Below are 27832 nucleotides of genomic sequence, written 5' to 3'. Positions count from 1 at the left end.
CAACGTACCCTATATTAGAATGCAAATTGTAGTACAGATTCAATCCTACTGTTGAAAAAAGAGGATACAAGGAAAAAACCAAAACAATAGCAGAGCGTGGTTTCTAACCACGGACCTCTGGGTTATGGGCCCAGCACGCTTCCACTGCTCCACTCTGCTGATCGCACTGCACTGCAACGTACCCTATATTAGAATGCAAATTGTAGTACAGATTGAATCCTACTGTTGAAAAAAGAGGATAGAAGAAAAAAACCAAAACAATAGCAGAGCGTGGTTTCGATCCACGGACCTCTGGGTTATGGGCCCAGCACGCTTCCACTGCGCCACTCTGCTTTTTTTTTTCTTTATTGCCGGTATTTTGACCCACATGAAAAGAAAGCACATATTCATACATAAGCACTAAAACACAACCAACATCTTTGTTAAAACAACGGCCGCTCAGCTTGTGCGGTCACGCTCATGCTAAAATTCCTTCATCGCCAATAATAACTCAACACGTGACAGCCACTCTGGACTACATTCCAGCATCTTTTTCTCCTGAACCATTCCGCAATGCGACCGCACTTTCCGACGCCGGGAATCGAACCCGGGCCTCCTGGGTGAGAGCCAGGTATCCTAGCCACTAGACCACTTTTTTTTTCTTTATTGCCACTCTGCTGATTGCGCTGCACTGCAACGTACCCTATATTAGAATGCAAATTGTAGTACAGATTCAATCCTACTGTTGAAAAAAGAGGATACAAGGAAAAAAACCAAAACAATAGCAGAGCGTGGTTTCTAACCACGGATTTCTGGGTTATGGGCCCAGCACGCTTCCACTGCGCCACTCTTTTTTTCTTTATTGCCTGGCTTTGGCTCATAACATTTAACCAAAAAAAAACATTCAACAAAAAACACACAAAACACTATGTACATAAGACACTGTCGTGGTCAGCCAGCATGAGTCTGGCTTCGTCATTCTAAAATTCACGAAGCATACAGAGCGGCTCTAGCCTCGAGAGCCACTCGGGAGGCTCCGCAGCTGCTTTCTGGATGGCCAGAAAGCAGTCCATTCTTTCCCGAAAATAAATTCGGGCAGGTCGTGCGTCTTTGTCACAATAATAGCCTGCCATTCTGGAGCGCCATATACTGTGGAGGCCCAAGAGCATTATGAGATCAAATGGTACCCCATCCTCATTGTCTGTGCTTAAATAACGAATTCCCTGCGCGTCAAGTGGTAGCTCTTTCTTTATTGTCCTTTGTAACACATCCCAAAAATAAACCCCTTCCCAGCAATGCAAAAAAAAATGGTCTATTGTTTCGGGCTGTTTACAAATTAAGCAGTTCGATCCCCACGGTAAAAAGAAATCCTTTCCTTCCAAAAACTTTTTAACTGGGAGTGTCCCGGTGTGTAATTTAAAAAAGAAGGTCTTTACTCCTGGTGGCACCTGCATTTTTTTTTCTTCTATCCTCTTTTTTCAACAGTAGGATTCAATCTGTACTATAATTTGCATTCTAATATAGGGTACGTTGCAGTGCCGCGCAATCAGCAGAGTGGCGCAGTGCTTCCACTGCGCCACTCTGCTGATTGCGCTGCACTGCAACGTACCCTATATTAGAATGCAAATTATAGTACAGATTGAATCCTACTGTTGAAAAAAGAGGATAGAAGAAAAAAACCAAAACAATAGCAGAGCGTGGTTTCGATCCACGGACTCTGGGTTATGGGCCCAGCACGCTTCCACTGCGCCACTCTGCTTTTTTCTTTATTGCCTGCCTGCGACACATAACATTTACACAAAAAACACGCAACAAAAAACACACAAAACGCTATGTACATACGACACTGTCGTATGTACATAGCCACTCTGCCACTCTGCGCCACTCTGCTGATTGCGCTGCACTGCAATGTACCCTATATTAGAATGCAAATTGTAGTACAGATTGAATCCTACTGTTGAAAAAAGAGGATAGAAGAAAAAAACCAAAACAATAGCAGAGCGTGGTTTCGATCCACGGACCTCTGGGTTATGGGCCCAGCACGCTTCCACTGCGCCACTCTGCTGATTGCGCTGCACTGCAACGTACCCTATATTAGAATGCAAATTGTAGTACAGATTGAATCCTACTGTTGAAAAAAGAGGATAGAAGAAAAAAACCAAAACAATAGCAGAGCGTGGTTTCGATCCACGGACCTCTGGGTTATGGGCCCAGCACGCTTCCACTGCGCCACTCTGCTGATTGCGCTGCACTGCAATGTACCCTATATTAGAATGCAAATTGTAGTACAGATTGAATCCTACTGTTGAAAAAAGAGGATAGAAGAAAAAACAAAAAAAAATAGCAGAGCGTGGTTTCGATCCACGGACCTCTGGGTTATGGGCCCAGCACGCTTCCACTGCGCCACTCTGCTTTTTTTTTTTTTCTTTATTGCCGGTATTTTGACCCACATGAAAAAAAAGCACATATTCATACATAAGCACTAAAACACAATCAACATCTTTGTTAAAACAACGGCCGCTGAGCTTGTGCGGTCACGCTCATGCTAAAATTCCTTCATCGCCAATAATAACTCAACACGTGACAGCCACTCTGGACTACATTCCAGCATCTTTTTCTCCTGAACAAAGTTGCTTATGCTTTCTTTGAAATATTGACGTGCCGGCCTTGCATCGAGATCGGCGTGCCTTACTGCCATTCTGCATTTCCAAATACTGTGTAGGGCTATTAGCATGATCAAATCAAATGGGGTACCGTCATCACTTTCAATTGGCAAGTAGCGAATTCCGTACCCATCAAGCGGAAATTCTTTTTTGATTGTGCGCTGAAGCACATCCCAAAGGAACACAGCATCCCAGCATTCAAGGAACACATGCTCAATTGTCTCCTCCTTTCTGCATATTATACAGTGAGTACCCCAGGGAACAAAAAAACCTTTTTCAGCCATCCACGGTTTGACAGTCAGAGTTCCAGTGTGTAATTTGAAAATGAAAGTCTTAACACCAGACGGGACTAACATTGCCTTAACACGCTTTAGTACCTTGTTACCTATACCTTCCCTGTAAAGGGACCGATATAAAGGCACGGGGAGAACCACACTACAGAGGTCTTTATACAGTTTTTTCCGGTTGACTTCACTCAGGTATTGCAGTGAAAACCGCGCCATCAAAAACCTACATGAAACCACAACTTCGCGTAGAAAACCATGCACTCCACCGGGCATACTGCCAGCAGAGACAACCATATTAGGCAAGTGCTTCCCCAGGCGAAGTTGACAGACAGTGTGTAGAAACGGGTGCTTAACGTCCCGAAGAAATAAATACCGATTGACAACCTGTCTCAAGAACAAATGTGACAAACTGAGTCCTCCATTTCGAACTCGTAGAAATAAATTGGTGCGGCTTGATCTTTCCCAGGAAGATGCCCACACGAACACTGCAAACACCCGATGAAATTTTTGGATATGAACCCTGGAGCAATGCAAGACTTGAAGGACATACCAAAGTTTGCTCACTAAAAATATGTTGCAAATTGTGGCTCTCGAGAACATTGACCAATTCCAGCCATTCCATTTATTCACTCTTTCCCTCATTTTATCCACTTCACTCCTCCAGTAGGCTTCGCTGTCTTTGTAACACTCAAGAGGAACTCCCAAGTATTTAACAGGAGTCGTAGTAAAACTCATGTTGGCAAAAGTGTCTGGGGCCTCCGGCCAATCCCCGTGCCAGAATCCCAGGCACTTACTCCAGTTTACCGCGCTGCCACTGGCCGCACAAAAACTTTTAACACACTTAACAGCCTGTGTTACACTGTCGTAATCATTACAAAACATGGCTATATCATCCGCATAAGCCAACAGTCGGACTTCTAACTGATGTAGTTTAAAACCGCGCATACAATCGCTCTGTATCACGCTCAAACAAAATGACTCTATATACAAACAAAACAACAGTGGCGAAAGAGGGCAACCCTGGCGCACCGAGCGTTTGACTGGAATGCGTGTACCCACAACCTTGTTGACAATTAGACTTGTCGTGCAATCCTGGTACGCCATGGCGACCCCGCCTCGAATAATTCTACCCACATTCACATGATCTAGAATGCACAGAAGAATTTCATGAGGCACCCTATCGAAAGCTTTCTCCAGATCAATTTGGATCATTGCCACTTGTGTGCCCATTGCGTCGCAGCACTCAAGGATACTACGCGCTACATGTATATTTGAGAAAATAGATCGGCCTTTAATACCGCACGTTTGATGCGGCCCCACCAGGTCAGTAATGACTGTCTGCAATCGCTTAGCCAAAATTTTCATCATTATCTTATAGTCTCCATTTGTGAGGCAAATTGGACGGTAAGAAGTTACTCTGCGCAATACAGAGGGGTCTTCTGATTTCGGTATAAGAACAGTGTGGGAGGATGTGAAGGACGGCGGCAGTACATTGAGATCGAATGCCTCATTATAGACAGCAGCTAAAACTGGTGAAATTATTCCTTTTAGACGTTTGTAAAAGGCTGAGGTCAGACCATCCGGGCCCGGAGACTTCCCCGGCTGCAAGCTTTCAATAGCGTTTTCCACCTCCTCTACTGAGATAGCTGCCTCCAATAGTTCCTTCGTACTGTCGTCTAGGCTGGGCATCAACCAAAGGAAGTCCTTCTTGAAACGATCAATGTCAACTGAGCAGTTGGCAAATAACCCACTGTAGTGCTCGAAGAAAGCGCGCTCAATATCTTCTGCTGTGTCACTAACTTTTCCACCAACTTCAATTTCCACTATCTGATTGCGCCGCGCGTGCCACTTTTCTGCGCCCAACGCTCTTTTTGATGGAACTTCCCCCGCTATCAGCTTTTCAGCTCTCGCTCGCACCAGAGCACCGTGGTATCTTTCGATGTCGAACTGTTCTATTTTATGCTTTAGTGCGCGAATATCGTCCATGAACATGCCGGGTCTACTACACTCTTCACTGATCAATTTTTCCAAGTTTCTGCGCATCGTTTTTTCCTCTGCCCCCTTTTGTCTGCGTATAGCGCTCGCCCGCTCCAATGCTTTCATTTTAACTGTCTGCTTGAAGTTCTCCCATTTTTCTCTGTACGTCGTATTACCCATATGTTTCATTGCATCAACTTGCGTCGTCACGTCTGCCATAAAAATTTCATCATCCAGTAATTTTGAATTCAATTTCCATAACTGCCACTCGAAGCTTCTTTTCCTTTCTTTCGTGCTTGCTACTAGAAAACTGACTAAGCAGTGATCAGTAAATGAAACAGCGCTCACTCGGTACTCCTTGCAAAAGGGTACCAAATCAAGGCTTACGTATGCTCTATCCAAACGAGCGTGGCTCGAAGCCTGAAAATGGGTGTACTGCGTATTTCTTCCACCACCAAGGCATTCAGCCACATCCGCCAAACTACTGTTCCCTATTATTTCATTTAGGGCAGTCGTGCTTGCATCCTTGTACGGTCGGGTGCTAGTTTTGTCCCGGGATGAAAGAACGCAGTTGAAATCACCAATAAGAATGACCAACCTATTACACTGGGTATACTGTTTTAGCTGTTCAAAAAACCTGCACCTTTCCCCGGCAACAGTCGGCGCATACAAACAGATGACACGCCACTCCAAGGACGATAACAAGAAATCACATACAATAAACCGTCCTGACGTGCATGACGTAACGGCTTCTATTTTAGCTCCTAGACTATGTCGGACCAACAATGCGCAGCCTGAAGAATATCCCACGGAATGGCTCACAATAGCACAGTATCGCGCTACGAATTGCTGCACCATGCCCCCGGTTTCCACGTCGCCCTCGACTTTCGTCTCCTGCACTGCTAGAATGTCAAGGTCAAAGTCGCTTAACAGGCGGTACAGTTGACTCTGCTTCCTCCTTGAGGCAAGCCCTCGGACATTTAATGTTGCCACACGAATGGACTTATCCATACTCATTACAGCAAGGCGGGAAAGAAAACCGGGGGCATGGCGCTTACCTCACAACTGCGGTTTGATCCGGAGTGTGCTAGCACAGGGCGGTCCTCACGGCGGCATAGGCGGCGTTTCCGCCGTCTTGCGCGCAGCCGAAGTGTTCGGCAGCGGTCGAAATTAAGGACGCCGTCCAACAGTCGTCTTGGCTGGCGGCTCGTCTGCAGCAACGACACTAAGCTCCTTCCCATTTTCGCCTGCGTCGTGAGGTCGCTTTGCAGCGGCACTAATACTGTCGCTGTCCATCACGGTGACTGGTGCCGGCTCGGTGGGTGGTTTCTCGCCTCCTCCGGGAGAGGGGTGGCCCGTAGTGCTTGCCTCATCCTTCTCGTTCCCGCCTTCTGCGTCGTCATGTCGCCGCTTGTCTGCGGGTTTATCTCCGCCGTCAATTAGTTGTTCCCCTTGAAAGTTCGACGATGCACCTTGCGTAACCAGGTTACGGCTCGTCCTTGCTGTTTCCTCTGAGTCTTCCTCGTCCATCAGGTGGTCCGATATGTCGTTTGCCTGCACTGGTCCGGCTACGCTGGCGTACGTCTTTGCGCAATCAGCATCGACGTGGCCGAAACGACGACAACGACTACAGCGCGGCACTTTGCAGTCGCGACGAATGTGCCCGGTGCTCTTGCAGCGCAGACACAGAGGAGCGCGGCCCGGCACAACAACAAGAGTTAGCTCTCCGGCTATCTTCAGCTGATGCGGAATATCGTCTATTTTGACGTCGGCATGCAATTTTAGTCCAACTGTACGAGTCGTCGACCCTTTTTCAGTGACACCGAGCGCCCGCCACTTCTCCCGGGTCACTTCCAACACCTTCCCGTAGGGCGACAGTGCCACGCGAACGTCTTCGTCGGTAACGCCATGCAGCAACCAGTGCAGCTTTACGCGAACCTCTCGGTTATTCGGATCAATGAGCAAACATGGGCGATCCTTTACCTTCACGTCGACGGCCAACAGCAGCTTCTGAGCAGCATCAGCAGTAGTCATTGTCACAGCCCACACGTGGTTCATTTGATACGCCCCCAACGCCACAACGTCGGGAAGCGCACCAAGGTTGGCCAAAGTGTCCCGGTAGTCTTCAACACGATACGGCCGGGCTCTTGGATCGCCGTGCATGAAAACGGTGTTGGCGACGATGCGTCCGGATGGCAGATTGGGCAGAATAACCTGGTAATCATCGGCAGTAGCCGCAAAAAACCTGTTACCGCGGCCCGACTGGGCCGCTGAAACCGCTCCGACGGAGCTCATGATAACGCGTCCGTCACGCTCGGTGGCCGGAAGTCGAATACCTCCACTGCGCCACTCTGCTGATTGCGCTGCACCGTAACGTACCCTATATTAGAATGCAAATTGTAGTACAGATTGAATCCTACTGTTGAAAAAAGAGGATAGAAGAAAAAAACCAAAACAATAGCAGAGCGGGGTTTCGATCCACGGACCTCTGGGTTATGGGCCCAGCACGCTTCCACTGCGCCACTCTGCTGATTGCGCTGCACTGCAACGTACCCTATATTAGAATGCAAATTGTAGTACAGATTGAATCCTACTGTTGAAAAAAGAGGATAGAAGAAAAAAACCAAAACAATAGCAGAGCGGGGTTTCGATCCACGGACCTCAGGGTTATGGGCCCAGCACGCTTCCACTGCGCCACTCTGCTGATTGCGCTGCACCGTAACGTACCCTATATTAGAATGCAAATTGTAGTACAGATTGAATCCTACTGTTGAAAAAAGAGGATAGAAGAAAAAAACCAAAACAATAGCAGAGCGGGGTTTCGATCCACGGACCTCTGGGTTATGGGCCCAGCACGCTTCCACTGCGCCACTCTGCTGATTGCGCTGCACTGCAACGTACCCTATATTAGAATGCAAATTGTAGTACAGATTCAATCCTACTGTTGAAAACAGAGGATACAAGGAAAAAACCAAAACAATAGCAGAGCGTGGTTTCTAACCACGGACCTCTGGGTTATGGGCCCAGCACGCTTCCACTGCGCCACTCTGCTGATTGCGCTGCACTGCAACGTACCCTATCATCATCATCAGCCTTACTACACCCACTGCAGGGCAAAGGCCTCTCCCATGTCTCTCCAATTAACCCTATCCTTTGCCAGCTGCATCCACCCTTTGCCTGCAAACTTCTTAATCTCATCCGCCCACCTAACGTTCTGCCGCCCCCTGCTACGCTTACTTTCTCTTGGAACCCACTCCGTTACCCTTAAAGACCAGCGGTTATCCAGCCTTCGCATTACATGCCCTGCCCAAGCCCATTTCTTTCTCTTGATTTCGACTAGGATGTCATTAACCCGTGTTTGTTCCCTCACCCACTCTGCCCGCTTCCGATCTCTTAACGTTACACCTATCATTTTTCTTTCCATGGCTCGCTGCGTTGTCCTTAACTTAAGCTGAACTCTTTTCGTTAGCCTCCACGTTTCTGCCCCGTAGGTGAGTACCGGTAAGATCATGCTGTTGTACACTTTCCTCTTGAGGGAAATTGGTAAACTGCCCCTCATGATCTGCGAGAATTTGCCATATGCGCTCCACCCCATTCTTATCCTTCTAGTTATCTCCCTCTCATGATCAGGATCAGCTGTCACTACCTGCCCTAAGTAGACGTATTCCGGCACAATTTCTAGGCTCTCGCTGCCAATTGTGAACTGTTGTTCCCTTGCTAGGCTGTTGAACATTATCTTGGTTTTCTGCATGTTAATTTTTAGACCCATCGATCTGCTCTGCCTGTCTAACTCGTTGATCATGATTTGCAGTTCACCTCCTGAGTGACTCAGCAAGGCAATGTCATCAGCAAATCGCAGATTATTTAGGTATTCTCCATTTAATCTTATTCCCAACTGTTCCCAATTCAGGCCTCGAAATACCTCCTGCAAACATGCGGCGAACAGCATTGGCGAGATCGTGTCTCCTTGCCTGACGCCCTTTCTTATTGGAATTTTATTGCTGACTTTATGGAGGACTCTAGTAGCTGTGCAGTTGCTATATATATCTTCCAGTATTTTGACATAAGGCTCTTCTACCCCCTGATTACGCAATGCCTGTATGACTGCTGAGGTTTCCACTGAGTCGAATGCTTTCTCGTAATCAATGAAAGCTATATATACAGGTTGGTTATATTCTGCGCATTTCTCTATCACCTGATTGATAGCGTGAATATGATCTATTGTGGAATATCCTTTACGAAAGCCTGCCTGATCATTTGGTTGATTAAAGTCTAACGTTGCCCTGACTCTATTAGCGATTACCTTAGTAAGTACTTTGTAGGCAACGGATAGTAAGCTGATCGGCCTGTAATTTTTCAAGTCCTTGGCGTCTCCCTTCTTATGAATTAAGATAATGTTTGCATTCTTCCAAGCTTCTGGTACAGTCGAGGTCATAAGGCATTGCGTATACAGGGTGGCTAGTTTTTCTAGCACGATGTCTCCTCCATCCTTCAACAGATCTGCTGTTACCTGATCCTCCCCAGCTGCTTTTCCCCTTTTCATTGCTTCTAAGGCTTTCTTTACTTCATCTTTCGTTACTGGCGGGATGACGCATTGCTGTGCACTGCTGTCTTTCTCTTTAGCGCTCTGATTACATTGGCTACTGTACAGGTCTGTATAGAACTCTTCGGCTACGTTAACTATCTTATCCATATTGCTAATGACATTGCCCTGCTTGTCTCTTAATGCATACATCTGGTTTTTACCTATGCCTAGTTTCCTCTTCACTGTTTTTAGGCTACCTCCGGTCTTTATAGCATGCTCGATTCTCTCCATATTAAACTTCCTTATGTCGGCTACCTTGCGCTTATTTATTAACTTTGATAGCTCCGTTAGTTCTATTCTATCGGTAGTGCTAGATGCCTTCATGTTTTGGCGCTTCTTAATCAGATCTTTCGTCACCTGAGATAGCTTCCCGGTATCTTTTCGAACTGTCCTGCCACCTACTTCTACTGCGCACTCCGTAATTATTGATGTCAGATTATCGTGCATTGAATTAACATCAAGATCATCTTCCTCAGTTAAAGCCGAATATCTGTTTTGCAGCGCTATCCTAAACTCCTGTGCTTTCCCTCTTACGCGCAGCGATGCAGCGATGGCGTAGAGGTAGAACATCCGCCTCGCGTGCAAGAGGACCGGGGTTCAAATCCTGGTGCCGCGCAATTCTCCACCGGGTTTAAAAAAAAAAATCCGCGTGTCGATGGAATTGCATAACCAGGCCTGGAGTGCGGCCTGATCTCGGTGACCAAAACCGACAACGCACTCCCTCACCAGAGCAGGATTTGGCCACCCTGGTGTAGTACTTGGCCACAACCTTCTATGATCAAACCAATTAACGTACCCTATATTAGAATGCAAATTGTAGTACAGATTCAATCCTACTGTTGAAAAAAGAGGATAGAAGAAAAAAACCAAAACAATAGCAGAGCGTGGTTTCGATCCACGGACCTCTGGGTTATGGGCCCAGCACGCTTCCGCTGCGCCACTCTGCTGATTGCGCTGTACTGCAACGTACCCTATATTAGAATGCAAATTGTAGTACAGATTCAATCCTACTGTTGAAAAAAAGAGGATACAAGGAAAAAACCAAAACAATAGCAGAGCGTGGTTTCTAACCACGGACCTCTGGGTTATGGGCCCAGCACGCTTCCACTGCGCCACTTTTTCTTTATTGCCTGGCTTTGACTCATAACATTTACACAAAAAACACACAAAACGCTATGTACATACGACACTGTCGTGGTCAGCCATCATGAGTCTGGCTTCGTCATACTAAAATTCACGGAGCATACAGAGCGGCTCTAGCCTCGAGAGCCACTCGGGAGGCTCCGCAGCTGCTTTCTGGATGGCCAGAAAGCAGTCCATTCTTTCCCGAAAATAAATTCGGGCAGGTCGTGCGTCTTTGTCACAATAATAGCCTGCCACTCTGCTGATTGCACTGCACTGCAACCTACCCTATATTAGAATGCAAATTGTAGTACAGATTGAATCCTACTGTTGAAAAAAGAGGATAGAAGAAAAAAACCAAAACAATAGCAGAGCCTGGTTTCGATCCACGGACCTCTGGGTTATGGGCCCAGCACGCTTCCTCTGCGCCACTCTGCTTTTTTTTTCTTTATTGCCTGGCTTTGACACAGAAAATTGCACATAACAAACAATCAACAAAAGACAAACGCTATGTACACCCGACTCGAAGTCAGCCAGCATGAGTCTGGCTTCGTCAACTTAAAATTCACGCAGTGTACAGAGTGGCTCTAGTCTTGAGAGCCACTCCGGAGGCTCCGCTGCGGCCTTCTGAATGGCCAGAAACATGTCCATACTTTCTCGAAAGTAGATTCAGGCAGGTCTTGCGTCTCTGTCACAGTGAAAGCCTGCCATTCTCGAGCGCCATATACAGTGGAGGCCTGTCAGCATTATTAAATCATAAGGCACCCCATCCTCATTTTCAACACATAAGTAACGGATGCCATACGGTTCTAGTGGAAATTCTTTCTTTAAGGTTCGCTGTAATACATCCCAAAAATAAACCCCTTCCCAACAGTGTAAAAATACATGGTCTATTGTTTCAGGCTTTCTGCAAATTAAACAGTGAGAACCCCAGGGTAAAAATAATTCCTTTCCCTCTAAAACTTTTTTAACCGGTAAGGTTCCGGTGTGCAGCTTAAAAAAGAAGGTTTTGGTTCCTGATGGCACCTGCATGTTTTTAACTCTCTTTAAAACATCTTTGCCTTGGCCTCCACTGTACAAGGCCCTGTACAAGGGCACCGGGAAAACTACATCGCACAAAGCACGGTACAGTTTCTTTCGTTTCACAGTCGACAGAAAGTCATTTGAAAACCGCGCGGAAAGAAACCTTACACTGGCTACGATTTCCCGGTAAAAACCGGTGACCCTACTGTAAACGTCAGCAGTTCCGACTATGTACTCTGGAAGCAGATGCCGCAGCCTAACTTGGCATACGGTACGCAAAAACGGGTCTCTTGTGTCCCGAAGAAACAAAAAACGATTGACCAGCTGTCTCAAAAACAAATGGCCCAGTCCCAGCCCGCCGTCTTGAACCCGTCGGAACAGGTTGGTCCGGCTGCAGCGCTCCCATTCAGACGACCAGACAAAGATGGCGAAAATTCGGTGTAGCTTTTGAATACTTAACCGTGAATAGTGCAACACCTGCATGACGTACCAGAGCCTGCTGATAAAGAACAAGTTGCAAACAGTGGCTCTGGCGAAAATGGACAAGGTCGTTCCTTTCCACTTATCAGCTCTTTCCCGTATCTCTTTAATCTGTCCTGTCCAATACTGTTCACTGTCACGGTAAGCAGCGAGTGGAACGCCCAAGTATTTATCTGGCGTCGTCGTCCAAGGCACGCTGGCAAACCGCTCCGGCGTAGATGCCCACCTTCCATGCCAAAGTCCGAGGCACTTCGACCAGTTAACCCCGCTTCCAGTAACTTGGCTGAAATCTCGTACACATTGAACGGCCTCGCTTATGCCTCCCTCGTCAACGGCAAACACAGCAATGTCATCAGCGTACGCCAGAACCTTTACTTCGGCTGCTTGTAAACTGAATCCGGTAATACTTCTGTTTTTCAGTAGCTTCAAACAAAGGGTCTCCACATAAATACAAAATAAAAGGGGGCTGAGGGGACAGCCCTGGCGCACCGAACGCTGCACGCTAATGGGGGCCCCCAGACTCTTGTTAACGATCAATTTCGTCGTGCAGTTCCGGTACGCCAGGGCCACACCCTCGCGAATAACAGAACCAACGTTAACATGGCTTAATACTGCAAACAAAAGTTCATGGGCAACGCAGTCAAAAGCCTTTTCTAAATCGATCTGGAGAATAGCCACCTGACCATTTGTGTCATCACAGGTTTCTAAGACACTGCGCGCAACGTGAATATTTGTAAAAATAGACCGCCCTTTAATCCCGCAGGTCTGATGCGGACCAACTAAGTGATGAATCACGGTCTGCAGCCTTCGCGCCAAAATCTTCATAAAAATTTTGTACTCAACATTAGTGAGTGCTATCGGTCGGTATGCTGTCACCAGTCGTAATCTGTCTGTGTCGTCTGTTTTGGGAATCAGCACAGTATGGGACGACCCATAGGACGGAGGCAGTGCTTTGACTTTAAAGGCTTCGTTAAAGATTACCCTCAAGACCGGGGAAATTACATGTTTAAATTCTTTGTAGAATGCCGCGCTGAACCCGTCCGGTCCAGGCGACTTTCCTGGGTTTAAACTATCTATTGCTTGCTCGACTTCCTCTTGATTTATCTGCTGTTCTAATCTGTCTTTAGTTTCGTCATCCAGACGCGGCATCTCGGCTAGAAACGCCTCCTTAAATGTGATAACATCTACCGGGTGCCATGCGAAGAGCGCCTGGTAATGCTCGAAAAAGGCTCCTTTGATGTGATCGATGTACGGTTTTGAAACACCTCCCCATTCTATTTCGTTAATGTGATTTCTTTCGGCACGGGTTTTTTCCAAACCAAGTGCTCGTTTCGTTGGCGCTTCCCCTGCAGCCATGTTTTCTGCCCTTGCCCTCACCAACGCTCCCCGATAACGTTCTTCTTCGATTATCTCTAGCTTTTGTTTGGTTTTTCTTATGTCCTCCATCCATTTACCAGGCGCTCGGCATTCCTGTTTTAACATCTTCTGAAGCAGTGTCTTTAGCTCAATTTCCTGTTGTTTTGCTTGATGACGTATACAAGTGGCTCTTTCTATTGCTTTTAATTTTAAAGTTTCCTTAGTGAGCTCCCACTGCTGCCATATCCTCATGTTGCTACTTGGTTCTATTTTTGCTACTTCTTCCCTTACAGCTCTGTTATAAAATTCGTCCTGAAGTAGCTTGTCATTCAACTTCCACATTTCCCATGAAAAACCATTCCCCTTCTTAATGAATCCTATGCAGCATTGAACCAAACAGTGGTCAGAAAATGATACCGGCATAACTACATAACTATTGCATTTAGGTACAGTTTCCGCGGATGCATAAATGCGGTCTAGCCGTGCGTGACTTGTGCCCTCGAATCGTGTGTACCTTACAGCACGCGTTCCCTCAAGACACTCTGCTACATCCTCGAGGTTGCAGTTCACAATCATTCGTAACAACACTTCGGTGCTTTTGTCTCGGAAACCTCGGATACTTGTCTTGTCGCGCGCACTAAGGACACAGTTGTAATCGCCCATAACAATCAGCTGTCTGTCAGTGCGAAGCCGTTCTTCGACGCTTTCAAAAAACGCGGCTCGGTCATTAACCACATTAGGAGCGTAGAGGCAAACTATGCGCCAGTCTATGTTACTGAGCGAAAAATCGATGGACACGTGTCGACCCGACAAGCACGAATGATGACCGTGTACATCTATTCCCGGCAACTTCTTAACAAAAAGAATACAGCCAGCCGATGTGTCTACAGCATGGCTAACGACGGCAAAATACCTAGACGTGAAACGTCGCACCATGCTCCCGGTCTCTTCCTCACCATCGACTTTAGTCTCCTGCACTGCCAGTATATCAATATCTTGCTCCGTTATAAGTCTGTACAGCTGGCTTTGTTTTCTTTTACCTGCCAGGCCTCTGACGTTTAGGGTGGCGACTTTAAACGGAGTTGCAGAAGCCATTTTAACTTAGGAAGAAGAGACCGAAAGCACGGTGCTTACCTCCCGCGCCTAGCATGTCGCTAGACGATGCCGTCGCCGCCGGTGTCATCCGGCGCGAGCACGTGCTCCTGGTCAGGAGGCGCCTTGTCGCCGCCACGCTGCTCAGCCGGAACTTTTGGGCGCGATCTCAGACCGGCCCGTCGTGCTTGGGGCGTCTTTGCCGGCGGTTCCCCGACGCTGGGCTCCGCTGCCTTCTCCCCGTCGGCCTTGGACTCGGCGTGTGGCCGCTTCGCAGGTGTAGTCACGCCGACGTTCATGCGGGAGTCGTCCTTTTCGTCGTGGCTCTCGCTGGCGGCCTTCCGTTCCACGTACACGGACGAGCTCGCTCCATCTTTGGGCGTTTCCACAGGCGTCGAAGATGGGTCAGTAGCTGGCGACCCGCTCTCCTGAGCCACAGCCGTGTCGGTGTTGCTACTCGCAACAGCTGGCTGCACCGCCACCCCCTCCGCTTTGCCCGTGTCGTCGGCACCGCTCGCTGCCTCCTCTGCTTCGACGACGTCCATCAGTTCTGCGGAGACGCTCGCTGCTACATGCCCGGTGGCCGACGCGTAGGTACGAACGCAGTCAGCCTCCGAGTGTCCATAGCGCCGGCATTTCGAACACCTGGGCACCTTGCAATCGCGGCGAACGTGCCCCGTGCCGCCGCAACGAAGGCACTGCATCGGCCGCCCGGGAACCACCACGAGAGCCAACTCGCCAGCGACTCGTACCTGGTGGGGCAGGTCGTCCACCTTCACACCTGGCTTCAGTTTCAGAAGCACGGTCCTCGTGATGGACCCCTTCTCCTTCAAGCCGGCGACGCGCCAACGCTCCCGGGTGACCTCGGTCACGTTGCCGAACGCCGCGAATGCCGTACGGATGTCCTCGTCGGCGACGCCGTGAAGCATCCAGTGGAGGCGCAGCTTTACCTGGTGGTCTTCTGGATCGAAAACAGTGCAGCGGCGTCCCTTGACTTCCAGCTCCTTCGTGGCGGCCAGTTTCTTTGCGGCGTCAGCGGTGCTGAAGGTCACCGCCCACACGTGGTTTATCTGGTACGCCCCCAACGCCACGACGTCGGGGAGCGCACCAGCGTTGGCGAGGGCGTCCCTGAAGTCTTCGACCCTGTAGGGTCTCGCACGCACGTCCCCGTGCAGAAAAACCGTGTTTAAAACCGCACGTCCGGTAGGCAGGGTAGGCAGGACGATCTCGTAATCCTTATCAGCGTCGCTGGCAAACCTGTTTCCGCGGCCGGCAACGGCCGCTATCGCCGCTCCGTGGGAGCTCATGATCCTGCGTCCGTCACGCTCGGTGGCCGGAAGTAGAATGCTCTGCGCCACTCTGCTGATTGCGCTGCACTGCAACGTACCCTATATTAGAATGCAAATTGTAGTACAGATTCAATCCTACTGTTGAAAAAAGAGGATACAAGGAAAAAACCAAAACAATAGCAGAGCGTGATTTCTAACCACGGACCTCTGGGTTATGGGCCCAGCACGCTTCCACTGCGCCACTCTGCTGATTGCACTGCACTGCAACGTACCCTATATTAGAATGCAAATTGTAGTACAGATTGAATCCTACTGTTGAAAAAAGAGGATAGAAGAAAAAAACCAAAACAATAGCAGAGCGTGGTTTCGATCCACGGACCTCTGCGTTATGGGCCCAGCACGCTTCCACTGCGCCACTCTGCTGATTGCACTGCACTGCAACGTACCCTATATTAGAATGCAAATTGTAGTACAGATTGAATCCTACTGTTGAAAAAAGAGGATAGAAGAAAAAAACCAAAACAATAGCAGAGCGTGGTTTCGATCCACGGACCTCTGGGTTATGGGCCCAGCACGCTTCCACTGCGCCGCTCTGCTGATTGCGCTGCACTGCAACGTACCCTATATTAGAATGCAAATTGTAGTACAGATTCAATCCTACTGTTGAAAAAAGAGGATACAAGGAAAAAACCAAAACAATAGCAGAGCGTGGTTTCTAACCACGGACCTCTGGGTTATGGGCCCAGCACGCTTCCACTGCGCCACTCTGCTGATTGCGCTGCACTGCAACGTACCCTATATTAGAATGCAAATTGTAGTACAGATTCAATCCTACTGTTGAAAAAAGAGGATAGAAGAAAAAAAACCAAAACAATAGCAGAGCGTGGTTTCGATCCACGGACCTCTGGGTTATAGGCCCAGCACGCTTCCACTGCGCCACTCTGCTGATTGCGCTGCACTGCAACGTACCCTATATTAGAATGCAAATTGTAGTACAGATTCAATCCTACTGTTGAAAAAAGAGGATACAAGGAAAAAACCAAAACAATAGCAGAGCGTGGTTTCTAACCACGGACCTCTGGGTTATGGGCCCAGCACGCTTCCACTGCGCCACTCTGCTGATTGCGCTGCACTGCAACGTACCCTATATTAGAATGCAAATTGTAGTACAGATTCAATCCTACTGTTGAAAAAAGAGGATAGAAGAAAAAAACCAAAACAATAGCAGAGCGTGGTTTCGATCCACGGACCTCTGGGTTATGGGCCCAGCACGCTTCCACTGCGCCACTCTGCTGATTGCGCTGCACTGCAACGTACCCTATATTAGAATGCAAATTGTAGTACAGATTGAATCCTACTGTTGAAAAAAGAGGATAGAAGAAAAAAACCAAAACAATAGCAGAGCGTGGTTTCGATCCACGGACCTCTGGGTTATGGGCCAAGCACGCTTCCACTGCGCCACTCTGCTTTTTTTTTTCTTTATTACCGGTAAACAATACATAAAAATCTCTAGCCACACTTTGGCCGAGACAATGGGTTAAAACTTTTTCATGTTAATCAGTTCATCCATAACTGCCACCCAGTCCGGCGGCTGGGGTTGACTGCGGAGAACAACTCTCAGGAAAACTGCACTTTCTATAAAGTTTTCTCTCACTGGTCGCACATTTGCGTCGGCGTGCCTGGCCGCCATTCTCGTTTTCCAGATGCTGTGGAGGCCCAGTAGCATAAACATGTCGTAAGGAACCTCCTCACTTTCTATAGGTAGAAACCGGATGCCATAAGGAGTTACAGGTAGTTCTTTCTTCAATGTTCTTTGCAAGATGTCCCAGTGGAAAACCGGGTCCCAGTAGTCGATAAACACATGTTCGATGGTCTCGGGTTTTTTGCAGAGTATGCAGTCGGTGGTCCAGGGCACAAAAATGCCTTTATCGTTTAGCCATGTTTTCACCGGAAGGGTACCGGTATGAAGTTTAAAGAAAAAGGATTTGACAGTCGGTCTTACCGGCATCTTCTTAACTCGCTTTAACACATCTTTGCCTGGGCCTCCGCAGCAAAAGGAACGGTATAAGGGAGTAGGTATAAATATATCTAGCAAATCTTTGTACAGTTTTTTCCTGGGTACAGCAGATAGATACTGTGTAGAAAAGTGAGCGCTCAAAGTGCGAAAGGCTGCCACAACTTCACGCAAAAAAACCTGTTACAGCACGATTCGTGGCCGGGTAACTGGACACAACAAATTCCGGCAACACGTTGCCTAAGCGCACCTGCAACATTGTGCGCAACAAGGGATCGGTTTGATCACGTAGAAACAAAAATCTTGAGACAACTTGCTTCAGAAACAAATTAGAAAGACCAAGGCCGCCCCTTTTGACCGGAAGGAAGAGATTAACTCGACTTGTTCGCTCCCAATTTCAGCTCCAAATAAAGACAGCAAACACTCTATGCAGCTTCTGCAGGTTTGCTCGGGTAATGAGCACGAACTGCAATATATACCAAATTCTGGCTATTAAAAATACATTGCACACACTTGCGCGCGCGAAAACAGAAAGGTCACGTCCTTTCCAGCCATCCGCTTTTCTCCTTGCACTCTGCGTTATCTCACCCCACAACTCCGTACTGCTTTTATAGTGCTCCAAGGGTACCCCCAAGTACTTCGCAGGGGCGGTCGTCCATTTCATGTTAGCAAACACGGCAGGTGTGCTGTCCCAATCACCGTGCCAAAAACCTATGCACTTATCCCAGTTAATTTCGGACCCAGTCTTTTTGCAATATTCCCCCGCAACTTTCACGACTTCTTTAACGCTTTCTTGATCCGCGCAAAAAACAGCAATATCATCAGCGTAAGCAAGCACTTTTACTTGCGCCGACAGAAGAGTGAAACCACAGATCCCATCATTGTGCAACAGTGATAACAGAAAAGGCTCAAGGTAGATCGCAAAGAGCAAAGGCGAGAGCGGGCAACCCTGCCTGACCGAAGAACACACAGGTACAGGTTCAGTCAGCTGTTTGTTCACTATAATTCGGGTAACACAGTTGTCGTACGCCATCTGTACACCTTGTATTATCACAGAGCCGACGTTGGCATATTCTAGAATGGCGAAAAGAATGTCGTGCGACACTCGATCGAAGGCCTTTGCAAGGTCAAGCTGTATCATGGCAACTCGGCCCCCGAAGGCATCGCAGCATTCAAGAACAGCTCTAGCAATGTGCACATTTGTTCCAATGGTGCGACCTTTAATACCGCACGTTTGGTGGGGCCCTACAAGGTCCTTTATGACCTTTTGCAGTCTGTTGGCAAGAATCTTCATAAACACTTTATAGTCAACGTTGGTTAGGCTTATCGGCCGATAAGCCCCAACGGACAGAAGTTTAGCCTGGTCCTCACTCTTGGGTATTAAAACCACGTGTGCTGTTTTAAATGATGGTGGCATTTTCTTTGTCTCATAAATTTCGGTGAAGACGCAGTGGAGAGCTTGGGTGAGTTCGGCTTTGAACTTCTTATAAAATTCACTACCTAAGCCGTCAGGACCGGGAGATTTTCCGGCACTCAGCTCTTCGATTGCTCTTCCCACTTCGCTTACGCTGATTGGTACCTCCAGCCCTTGTTTTATATCGTCTCCTAGTTTTGGCATACGGGACAAGAACGTGTTTGCAAACCCCTCTTCTTCAAGCCGTCGCCGCCCAAGCAATTCCCGATACTGCTCAACAAACGCCAACTGAATCACTTTGCTATCATTCGTTACCTCGTTTCTGTACCTGATTTGTCTTACTTCGTTCTGAGTCGCGTACTTCTTTTCGTCACTAAGCGAGCGTTTAGTAGGTACTTGGTCAAGCCAGAGACGTTCAGCACGGGCCCGTATCATGGCAGCTGTATACTTGTCTTTTTCGATAATCTCAAGTTTACTTTTTGTATCTCTTATTTCTTTCTTATATCTTCCCGGCTGGGAACTTTCCAGGCTTACGAGCAAGTCAAGTTGGCAATGTAGTTCTTTTTCTTTAACACGTTTATCGTGGCATATGATGCTTGCCCTTTCAATCGCGTTTATTTTCACTTGTTCTTTGAAATCTTCCCACCTAATTACCCAGTTCCCAGGCTCTGCTGATAGCAATGCTTTAATGCATTCATTAACTTTAATGTCAAAGCGTTCATCCTCGAGTAACTGTGCGTTAAACTTCCACAGGTCCCACGAGAAACGAGATTTCTTGTCTTTGTTCCCCAGGGTAAACGTAACTAAGCTGTGGTCGGTAAAAGACATGTGTTTTACCTCGTAGCTATTGCACAAAGGAATCAGATCAAGCGACACATACGCTCTGTCAAGTCTCGCGTGACTTTCACCCTGGAAGTGAGTAAAATGCGGCGCTACCGAAAGAACTTCAGCAACATCATCTAAACCATTTTCTTGCACAATCGAATTCAACAATTCCGCACTTTTGTCACGAAGGAGTCTTTTTGTAATTCTATCCTCTGCTTTACAAACGCAGTTAAAGTCGCCCAAAAGCACAATTAACCGCTCACAGCACACATATTGTTCAACGCGCTCAAAAAATTCCTTGCGCTCGTTCTCCCTGTTAGGAGCATACACGCATATGACTCTCCATAGCAAATTGCAATAAAAAAAATCCACTACAACCAAACGGCCAGTTTGACACACAGTTAAATTCTGCTCGACAATCCCCAGAGAGTTCCTAATAAATACAGCACAACCGCCCGATGTGCCAGAAGAATGGCACACACAAACATTGTAGCGTGCCGTAAAAGGCTGCACCATAAGGTCCGCCTGTTCCTGTCTTTCGACTTTCGTCTCCTGTACGGCTATTATGTCTAGGTCATTATCAACGAACAGCCGGCTCAGCTGGTACTGACGCTTCTTGGAAGCCAGTCCCCTGACATTAATTGTTGCAATGCGCAACGCTCTAAGAGGTGTAGAAGCCATCTAGTTTAGGTACAGGAGCCATATGGTGCATACCTCGGGACACAAGGCGACGGTGCGGGTGACTTGCCTAGTCTGAGGTGCTCGATGGGTGCGGTGCCGGTAATCCAAAGTCTCTTGCACAAGTGCCTCTTGCGTATGGACTGGAAAATCAGCCCATGCAGTCTGTTACCGAAAAAGGCCATCTCACGCCCACAGAAACCACTCACAGGGCACTCACTCCAACTAAGGCGGCGGCTTAGCCGCCGCTCGTTGATCGGCCTGTACATTCGGCCGCGGTTTCAACGTCGGTCGCCTGACACCAACAGTCTTCTGCGGCGGCTCGTCGCCTTCGCTCACTTTGGGCTCTCCATTCGCACTGTGCTCGTGCGGTCGCTTCCCTGCTTGGTTGCTGGTTGATGCATGTGACACTTCCATGCTGTCACCATGCTGGGGAACGACGGGAGCTGACGCCCCACTGCTCAAGACTTCGTCCGTTGGCGCCTTGACTTCTGCAGGCTGCGCTACCTGTTGCTGCCGCTTACTGCTGGGCTCCTCTACGCTTGTGGATATTTCCGTAGGGGGCACAGCAGGGGCCTTCTCCACGCTGTCCCCTGCCTCTGCTGCAGCGTCTTCCGCGTCAGCCTCGTCCATGACAAGTTCGGACGAAATGTCAGTGTTGACTGGGACGGCAGCACTCGCGTACGTGCGTACGCAGCTGCTTTCTTCGTGCCCGTAGCGACGACAGGCGCCGCATCGTGGAACCTTGCACTCACGGCGAATGTGCCCAGTACCGTGGCAGCGCAGACACAGCGGAGCTCTGCCCGGTACAACCACGAGAGCCAGCTCACCGCCAACCCTGACTTCGTGAGGGAGGTCTTCCAGCTTCACGCCAGGATTCATTTTCAATGAAACCAAGCGTGTCGTCGACCCCTTGCTGGCGACACCCTGGACGCGCCACCGCTCCTTGGAGACTTCGCTCACCTTGCCGTACGGAGCAAAGGCTACCCTCACGTCTTCGTCGGGCACGTTGTGCAGCAACCAGTGTAGCTTGACGCGGACGTCCTGGTTTGCCGGGTCGATGACGAGACAGCGGCGGTCCTTGACTTTCAGTGCACCGGCAGAAAGAATTTTCGTCACCGCCTCAGCACTCGCGAAAGTAACAGCCCATACATGGCTCATGCGATACGCCCCCAAGGCGATAACCTCGGGGAGCAGCATCAGCTGAGCCAGCGCATCCCTGAAATCTTCGACCCGATAAGGACGGGCCCGCACGTCAGCGTGCAAAAAAACTGTGTTCAACACAACACGTCCTGTAGGAAGGGTAGGCAGAATCACCTGATACTCTTCATCCGAGGCAAAAGCCCTGTTTCCGCGGCCAGACATGACCGCTGTAGCTGCTCCAACGGAGCCCGTCATCGCACGTCCGTCACGCTCGGTGGCCGGAAGTCGAATCCCACTGCGCCACTCTGCTGATTGCGCTGCACTGCAACGTACCCTATATTAAAATGCAAATTGTAGTACAGATTCAATCCTACTGTTGAAAAAAGAGGATAGAAGAAAAAAACCAAAACAATAGCAGAGCGTGGTTTCGATCCACGGACCTCTGGGTTATGGGCCCAGCATGGTTCCACTGCGCCACTCTGCTGATTGCGCTGCACTGCAACGTACCCTATATTAGAATGCAAATTGTAGTACAGATTGAATCCTACTGTTGAAAAAAGAGGATAGAAGAAAAAAACCAAAACAATAGCAGAGCGTGGTTTCGATCCACGGACCTCTGGGTTATGGGCCCAGCACGCTTCCACTGCACCACTCTGCTTTTTTTTTCTTTATTGCCTGGCTTTGACTCATAACATTTACACAAAAAACACACAAAACGCTATGTACATACGACACTGTCGTGGTCAGCCATCATGAGTCTGGCTTCGTCATACTAAAATTCACGGAGCATACAGAGCGGCTCTAGCCTCGAGAGCCACTCGGGAGGCTCCGCAGCTGCTTTCTGGATGGCCAGAAAGCAGTCCATTCTTTCCCGAAAATAAATTCGGGCAGGTCGTGCGTCTTTGTCACAATAATAGCCTGCCATTCTGGAGCGCCATATACTGTGGAGGCCCAAGAGCATTATGAGATCAAATGGTACCCCATCCTCATTGTCTGTGCGTAAATAACGAATTCCCTGCGCGTCAAGTGGTAGCTCTTTCTTTATTGTCCTTTGTAACACATCCCAAAAATAAACCCCTTCCCAGCAATGCAAAAAAACATGGTCTATTGTTTCGGGCTGTTTACAAATTAAGCAGTTCGATCCCCACGGTAAAAAAAAATCCTTTCCTTCCAAAAACTTTTTAACTGGGAGTGTCCCGGTGTGTAATTTAAAAAAGAAGGTCTTTACTCCTGGTGGCACCTGCATTTTCTTTACCCTTTTTAAAACATCAGCTCCAGGACCTCCACTGTACAAGGCCCTGTACATAGGTTCTGGGAAAACAATATCACAAAGATCATGGTACAACTTCTTTCTTTTAGTTTTATACAAATAATCACTAGAAAAACGCGCTGAAAGAAACCTAGCACTTGCTACAATCTCTTTGTAGTAACCAAAAATTCCACCCGAGAGCTCTTCTGTGGTAACAACAAACTCGGGCAGCAATCGCCGCAGCCTCACCTGGCACACGGTGCGCAAGAATGGGTCTGAGACGTCGCGAAAAAACAAAAAACGGTTCACCAGCTGCCTTAAAAAGAGGTGCCCTAGCCCCAACCCCCCGTCTTTTACCCGCCGGAACAGGTTCGTTCGGCTGCAACGTTCCCATTCGGAAGCCCATATAAAGACGGCAAAAATCCGGTGTAAGTTCTGAATGTGCACCCGAGAGCAATGCAAAACCTCCATCACATACCAGAGCTTGCTAATAAAAAACAGGTTGCAGACTGTAGCTCTGGCGAAAATGGAGAGATTGGTGCCTTTCCATTTTCCAGCTGTGTCACGTGCTTCTTTCGTTTGCTGTTTCCAATACTCCTCGCTTTCGCGATAAGCATCGAGCACCACTCTGCTGATTGCGCTGCACTGCAACGTACCCTATATTAGAATGCAAATTGTAGTACAGATTCAATCCTACTGTTGAAAAAAGAGGATACAAGGAAAAAACCAAAACAATAGCAGAGCGTGGTTTCGATCCACGGACCTCTGGGTTATGGGCCCAGCACGCTTCCACTGCGCCACTCTGCTGATTGCGCTGCACTGCAACGTACCCTATATTAGAATGCAAATTGTAGTACAGATACAATCCTACTGTTGAAAAAAGAGGATACAAGGAAAAAACCAAAACAATAGCAGAGCGTGGTTTCGATCCACGGACCTCTGGGTTATGGGCCCAGCACGCTTCCACTGCGCCACTCTGCTTTTTTTTTCTTTATTGCCTGGCTGCGACACATAACATTTACACAAAAAACACTCAACAAAAAACACACAAAACGCTATGTACATACGACACTGTCGTGGTCAGCCATCATGAGTCTGGCTTCGTCATACTAAAGTTCACGAAGCATACAGAGCGGCTCTAGCCTCGAGAGCCACTCGGGAGGCTCCGCAGCTGCTTTCCACTGCGCCACTCTACTGATTGCGCTGCACTGCAACGTACCCTATATTAGAATGCAAATTGTAGTACAGATTCAATCCTACTGTTGAAAAAAGAGGATACAAGGAAAAAACCAAAACAATAGCAGAGCGTGGTTTCTAACCACGGACCTCTGGGTTATGGGCCCAGCACGCTTCCACTGCGCCACTCTGCTGATTGCGCTGCACTGCAACGTACCCTATATTAGAATGCAAATTGTAGTACAGATTGAATCCTACTGTTGAAAAAAGAGGATAGAAGAAAAAAACCAAAACAATAGCAGAGCGTGGTTTCGATCCACGGACCTCTGGGTTATGGGCCCAGCACGCTTCCACTGCGCCACTCTGCTTTTTTTTTTCTTTATTGCCGGTATTTTGACCCACATGAAAAGAAAGCACATATTCATACATAAGAACTAAAACACAATCAACATCTTTGTTAAAACAACGGCCGCTCAGCTTGTGCGGTCACGCTCATGCTAAAATTCCTTCATCGCCAATAATAACTCAACACGAGACAGCCACTCTGGACTACATTCCAGCATCTTTTTCTCCTGAACAAAGTTGCTTATGCTTTCTTTGAAATATTGACGTGCCGGTGTTGCATCGAGATCGGCGTGCCTTACTGCCATTCTGCATTTCCAAATACTGTGTAGGGCTATTAGCATGATCAAATCAAATGGGGTACCGTCATCACTTTCAATTGGCAAGTAGCGAATTCCGTACCCATCAAGCGGAAATTCTTTTTTGATTGTGCGCTGAAGCACATCCCAATGGAACACAGCATCCCAGCATTCAAGGAACACATGCTCAATTGTCTCCTCCTTTCTGCATATTATACAGTGAGTACCCCAGGGAGCAAAAAAACCTTTTTCAGCCATCCACGGTTTGACAGTCAGAGTTCCAGTGTGTAATTTGAAAAAGAAAGTCTTAACACCAGACGGGACTAACATTGGCTTAACACGCTTTAGTACCTTGTTACCTATACCTTCCCTGTAAAGGGACCGATATAAAGGCACGGGGAGAACCACACTACAGAGGTCTTTATACAGTTTTTTCCGGTTGACTTCACTCAGGTATTGGAGTGAAAACCGCGCCATCAAAAACCTACATGAAACCACAACTTCGCGTAGAAAACCATGCACTCCACCGGGCATACTGCCAGCAGAGACAACCATATTAGGCAAGTGCTTCCCCAGGCGAAGTTGACAGACAGTGTGTAGAAACGGGTGCTTAACGTCCCGAAGAAATAAATACCGATTGACAACCTGTCTCAAAAACAAATGTGACAAACTGAGTCCTCCATTTCGAACTCGTAGAAATAAATTGGTGCGGCTTGATCTTTCCCAGGAAGATGCCCACACGAACACTGCAAACACCCGATGAAATTTTTGGATATGAACCCTGGAGCAATGCAAGACTTGAAGGACATACCAAAGTTTGCTCACTAAAAATATGTTGCAAATTGAGGCTCTCGAGAACATTGACCAATTCCACCCATTCCATTTATTCACTCTTTCCCTCATTTTATCCACTTCACTCCTCCAGTAGGCCTCGCTGTCTTTGTAACACTCAAGAGGAACTCCCAAGTATTTAACAGGAGTCGTAGTAAAACTCATGTTGGCAAAAGTGTCTGGGGCCTCCGGGTAATCCCCGTGCCAGAATCCCAGGCACTTACTCCAGTTTACCGCGCTGCCACTGGCCGCACAAAAACTTTTAACACACTTAACAGCCTGTGTTACACTGTCGTAATCATTACAAAACATGGCTATATCATCCGCATAAGCCAACAGTCGGACTTCTAACTGATGTAGTTTAAAACTGCGCATACAATCGCTCTGTATCACGCTCAAACAAAATGACTCTATATACAAACAAAACAACAGTGGCGAAAGAGGGCAACCCTGGCGCACCGAGCGTTTGACTGGAATGCGTGAACCAAACCTTGTTGACAATTAGACTTGTCGTGCAATCCTGGTACGCCATGGCGACCCCGCCTCGAATAATTCTACCCACATTCACATGATCTAGAATTCAAAGAAGAATTCCATGAGGCGCCCTATCGAAAGCTTTCTCCAGATCAATTTGGATAATTGCCACTTGTGTGCCCATTGCGTCGCAGCACTCAAGGATACTACCCGCTACATGTATATTTGAGAAAATAGATCGGCCTTTAATACCGCACGTTTGATGCGGCCCCACCAGGTCAGTAATGACTGTCTGCAATCGCTTATTAGAGGAGGTGAAAAACGCTATTGAAAGCTTGCAGCCGGGGAAGTCTCCGGGCCCGGATGGTCTGACCTCAGCCTTTTATAAACGTCTAAAAAGAACAATTTCACCAGTTTTAGCTGCTGTCTATAATGAGGCATTCGAACTCAATGTACTGCCGCCTTCCTTCACATCCTGCCACACTGTTCTTATACCGAAATCAGAAGACCCCTCTGTATTGCGCAGAGTAACTTCTTACCGTCCAATTTGCCTCACAAATGGAGACTATAAGATAATGATGAAAATTTTCACTGCGCCACTCTGCTGATTGCGCTGCACTGCAACGTACCCTATATTAGAATGCAAATTGTAGTACAGATTCAATCCTACTGTTGAAAAAAGAGGATACAAGGAAAAAACCAAAACAATAGCAGAGCGTGGTTTCTAACCACGGACCTCTGGGTTATGGGCCCAGCACGCTTCCACTGCGCCACTCTGCTGATTGCACTGCACTGCAACGTACCCTATATTAGAATGCAAATTGTAGTACAGATTCAATCCTACTGTTGAAAAAAGAGGATACAAGGAAAAAACCAAAACAATAGCAGAGCGTGGTTTCTAACCACGGACCTCTGGATTATGGGCCCAGCACGCTTCCACTGCGCCACTCTGCTGATTGCACTGCACTGCAACGTACCCTATATTAGAATGCAAATTGTAGTACAGATTCAATCCTACTGTTGAAAAAAGAGGATACAAGGAAAAAACCAAAACAATAGCAGAGCGTGGTTTCTAACCACGGACCTCTGGGTTATGGGCCCAGCACGCTTCCACTGCGCCACTCTGCTGATTGCACTGCACTGCAACGTACCCTATATTAGAATGCAAATTGTAGTACAGATTCAATCCTACTGTTGAAAAAAGAGGATACAAGGAAAAAACCAAAACAATAGCAGAGCGTGGTTTCTAACCACGGACCTCTGGATTATGGGCCCAGCACGCTTCCACTGCGCCACTCTGCTGATTGCACTGCACTGCAACGTACCCTATATTAGAATGCAAATTGTAGTACAGATTCAATCCTACTGTTGAAAAAAGAGGATACAAGGAAAAAACCAAAACAATAGCAGAGCGTGGTTTCTAACCACGGACCTCTGGATTATGGGCCCAGCACGCTTCCACTGCGCCACTCTGCTGATTGCACTGCACTGCAACGTACCCTATATTAGAATGCAAATTGTAGTACAGATTCAA

General features: G+C 47.8%; 1 protein-coding gene and 15 non-coding genes across 16 annotated transcripts; all 16 read right to left on the bottom strand.

Annotated features, from left to right (window-relative positions):
• Window positions 1–261: 261 nt before the first annotated feature.
• Window positions 262–333, bottom strand: TRNAM-CAU (transfer RNA methionine (anticodon CAU)). Its single transcript has one exon. It is a non-coding gene; the product is annotated as a tRNA-Met (tRNA).
• Window positions 334–1972: 1639 nt separating this feature from the next.
• Window positions 1973–2044, bottom strand: TRNAM-CAU (transfer RNA methionine (anticodon CAU)). The gene has a single exon. It is a non-coding gene; the product is annotated as a tRNA-Met (tRNA).
• A 102-nt stretch (window positions 2045–2146) lies between these two features.
• TRNAM-CAU (transfer RNA methionine (anticodon CAU)) lies at window positions 2147–2218 on the bottom strand. The gene has a single exon. It is a non-coding gene; the product is annotated as a tRNA-Met (tRNA).
• A 102-nt stretch (window positions 2219–2320) lies between these two features.
• Window positions 2321–2392, bottom strand: TRNAM-CAU (transfer RNA methionine (anticodon CAU)). The gene has a single exon. It is a non-coding gene; the product is annotated as a tRNA-Met (tRNA).
• Window positions 2393–5943: 3551 nt separating this feature from the next.
• LOC144123212 (uncharacterized) lies at window positions 5944–7202 on the bottom strand. Its single transcript, XM_077656086.1, has one exon. It carries the CDS (start codon window positions 7199–7201, stop codon window positions 6077–6079), a length of 1125 nt encoding a protein of 374 aa, XP_077512212.1. The 5' UTR covers window position 7202; the 3' UTR covers window positions 5944–6076.
• Window positions 7203–7886: 684 nt separating this feature from the next.
• Window positions 7887–7958, bottom strand: TRNAM-CAU (transfer RNA methionine (anticodon CAU)). Its single transcript has one exon. It is a non-coding gene; the product is annotated as a tRNA-Met (tRNA).
• Window positions 7959–16552: 8594 nt separating this feature from the next.
• Window positions 16553–16624, bottom strand: TRNAM-CAU (transfer RNA methionine (anticodon CAU)). The gene has a single exon. It is a non-coding gene; the product is annotated as a tRNA-Met (tRNA).
• Window positions 16625–16727: 103 nt separating this feature from the next.
• Window positions 16728–16799, bottom strand: TRNAI-UAU (transfer RNA isoleucine (anticodon UAU)). The gene has a single exon. It is a non-coding gene; the product is annotated as a tRNA-Ile (tRNA).
• Window positions 16800–16901: 102 nt separating this feature from the next.
• On the bottom strand, window positions 16902–16973 carry TRNAM-CAU (transfer RNA methionine (anticodon CAU)). The gene has a single exon. It is a non-coding gene; the product is annotated as a tRNA-Met (tRNA).
• A 102-nt stretch (window positions 16974–17075) lies between these two features.
• TRNAM-CAU (transfer RNA methionine (anticodon CAU)) lies at window positions 17076–17147 on the bottom strand. The gene has a single exon. It is a non-coding gene; the product is annotated as a tRNA-Met (tRNA).
• A 6764-nt stretch (window positions 17148–23911) lies between these two features.
• On the bottom strand, window positions 23912–23983 carry TRNAM-CAU (transfer RNA methionine (anticodon CAU)). Its single transcript has one exon. It is a non-coding gene; the product is annotated as a tRNA-Met (tRNA).
• A 102-nt stretch (window positions 23984–24085) lies between these two features.
• On the bottom strand, window positions 24086–24157 carry TRNAM-CAU (transfer RNA methionine (anticodon CAU)). The gene has a single exon. It is a non-coding gene; the product is annotated as a tRNA-Met (tRNA).
• Window positions 24158–24474: 317 nt separating this feature from the next.
• TRNAM-CAU (transfer RNA methionine (anticodon CAU)) lies at window positions 24475–24546 on the bottom strand. The gene has a single exon. It is a non-coding gene; the product is annotated as a tRNA-Met (tRNA).
• A 102-nt stretch (window positions 24547–24648) lies between these two features.
• TRNAM-CAU (transfer RNA methionine (anticodon CAU)) lies at window positions 24649–24720 on the bottom strand. Its single transcript has one exon. It is a non-coding gene; the product is annotated as a tRNA-Met (tRNA).
• A 2286-nt stretch (window positions 24721–27006) lies between these two features.
• TRNAM-CAU (transfer RNA methionine (anticodon CAU)) lies at window positions 27007–27078 on the bottom strand. Its single transcript has one exon. It is a non-coding gene; the product is annotated as a tRNA-Met (tRNA).
• Window positions 27079–27354: 276 nt separating this feature from the next.
• TRNAM-CAU (transfer RNA methionine (anticodon CAU)) lies at window positions 27355–27426 on the bottom strand. Its single transcript has one exon. It is a non-coding gene; the product is annotated as a tRNA-Met (tRNA).
• Between the last annotated feature and the right edge of the window lie 406 nt (window positions 27427–27832).

The sequence above is a fragment of the Amblyomma americanum genome, chromosome 3 (assembly GCF_052857255.1).
Source record: "Amblyomma americanum isolate KBUSLIRL-KWMA chromosome 3, ASM5285725v1, whole genome shotgun sequence".
Classification (NCBI taxonomy): Eukaryota; Metazoa; Arthropoda; class Arachnida; order Ixodida; family Ixodidae; genus Amblyomma; species Amblyomma americanum.
The sequence above is the reverse complement of the archived record's forward strand: the minus strand, read 5'-3'. Positions and strand labels throughout refer to the sequence as shown.

Bases quoted from the DNA above. Each gene is read 5' to 3' on its own strand.
- LOC144123212 (XM_077656086.1), bottom strand. From the start codon at position 7,201: ATGAGCTCCGTCGGAGCGGTTTCAGCGGCCCAGTCGGGCCGCGGTAAC.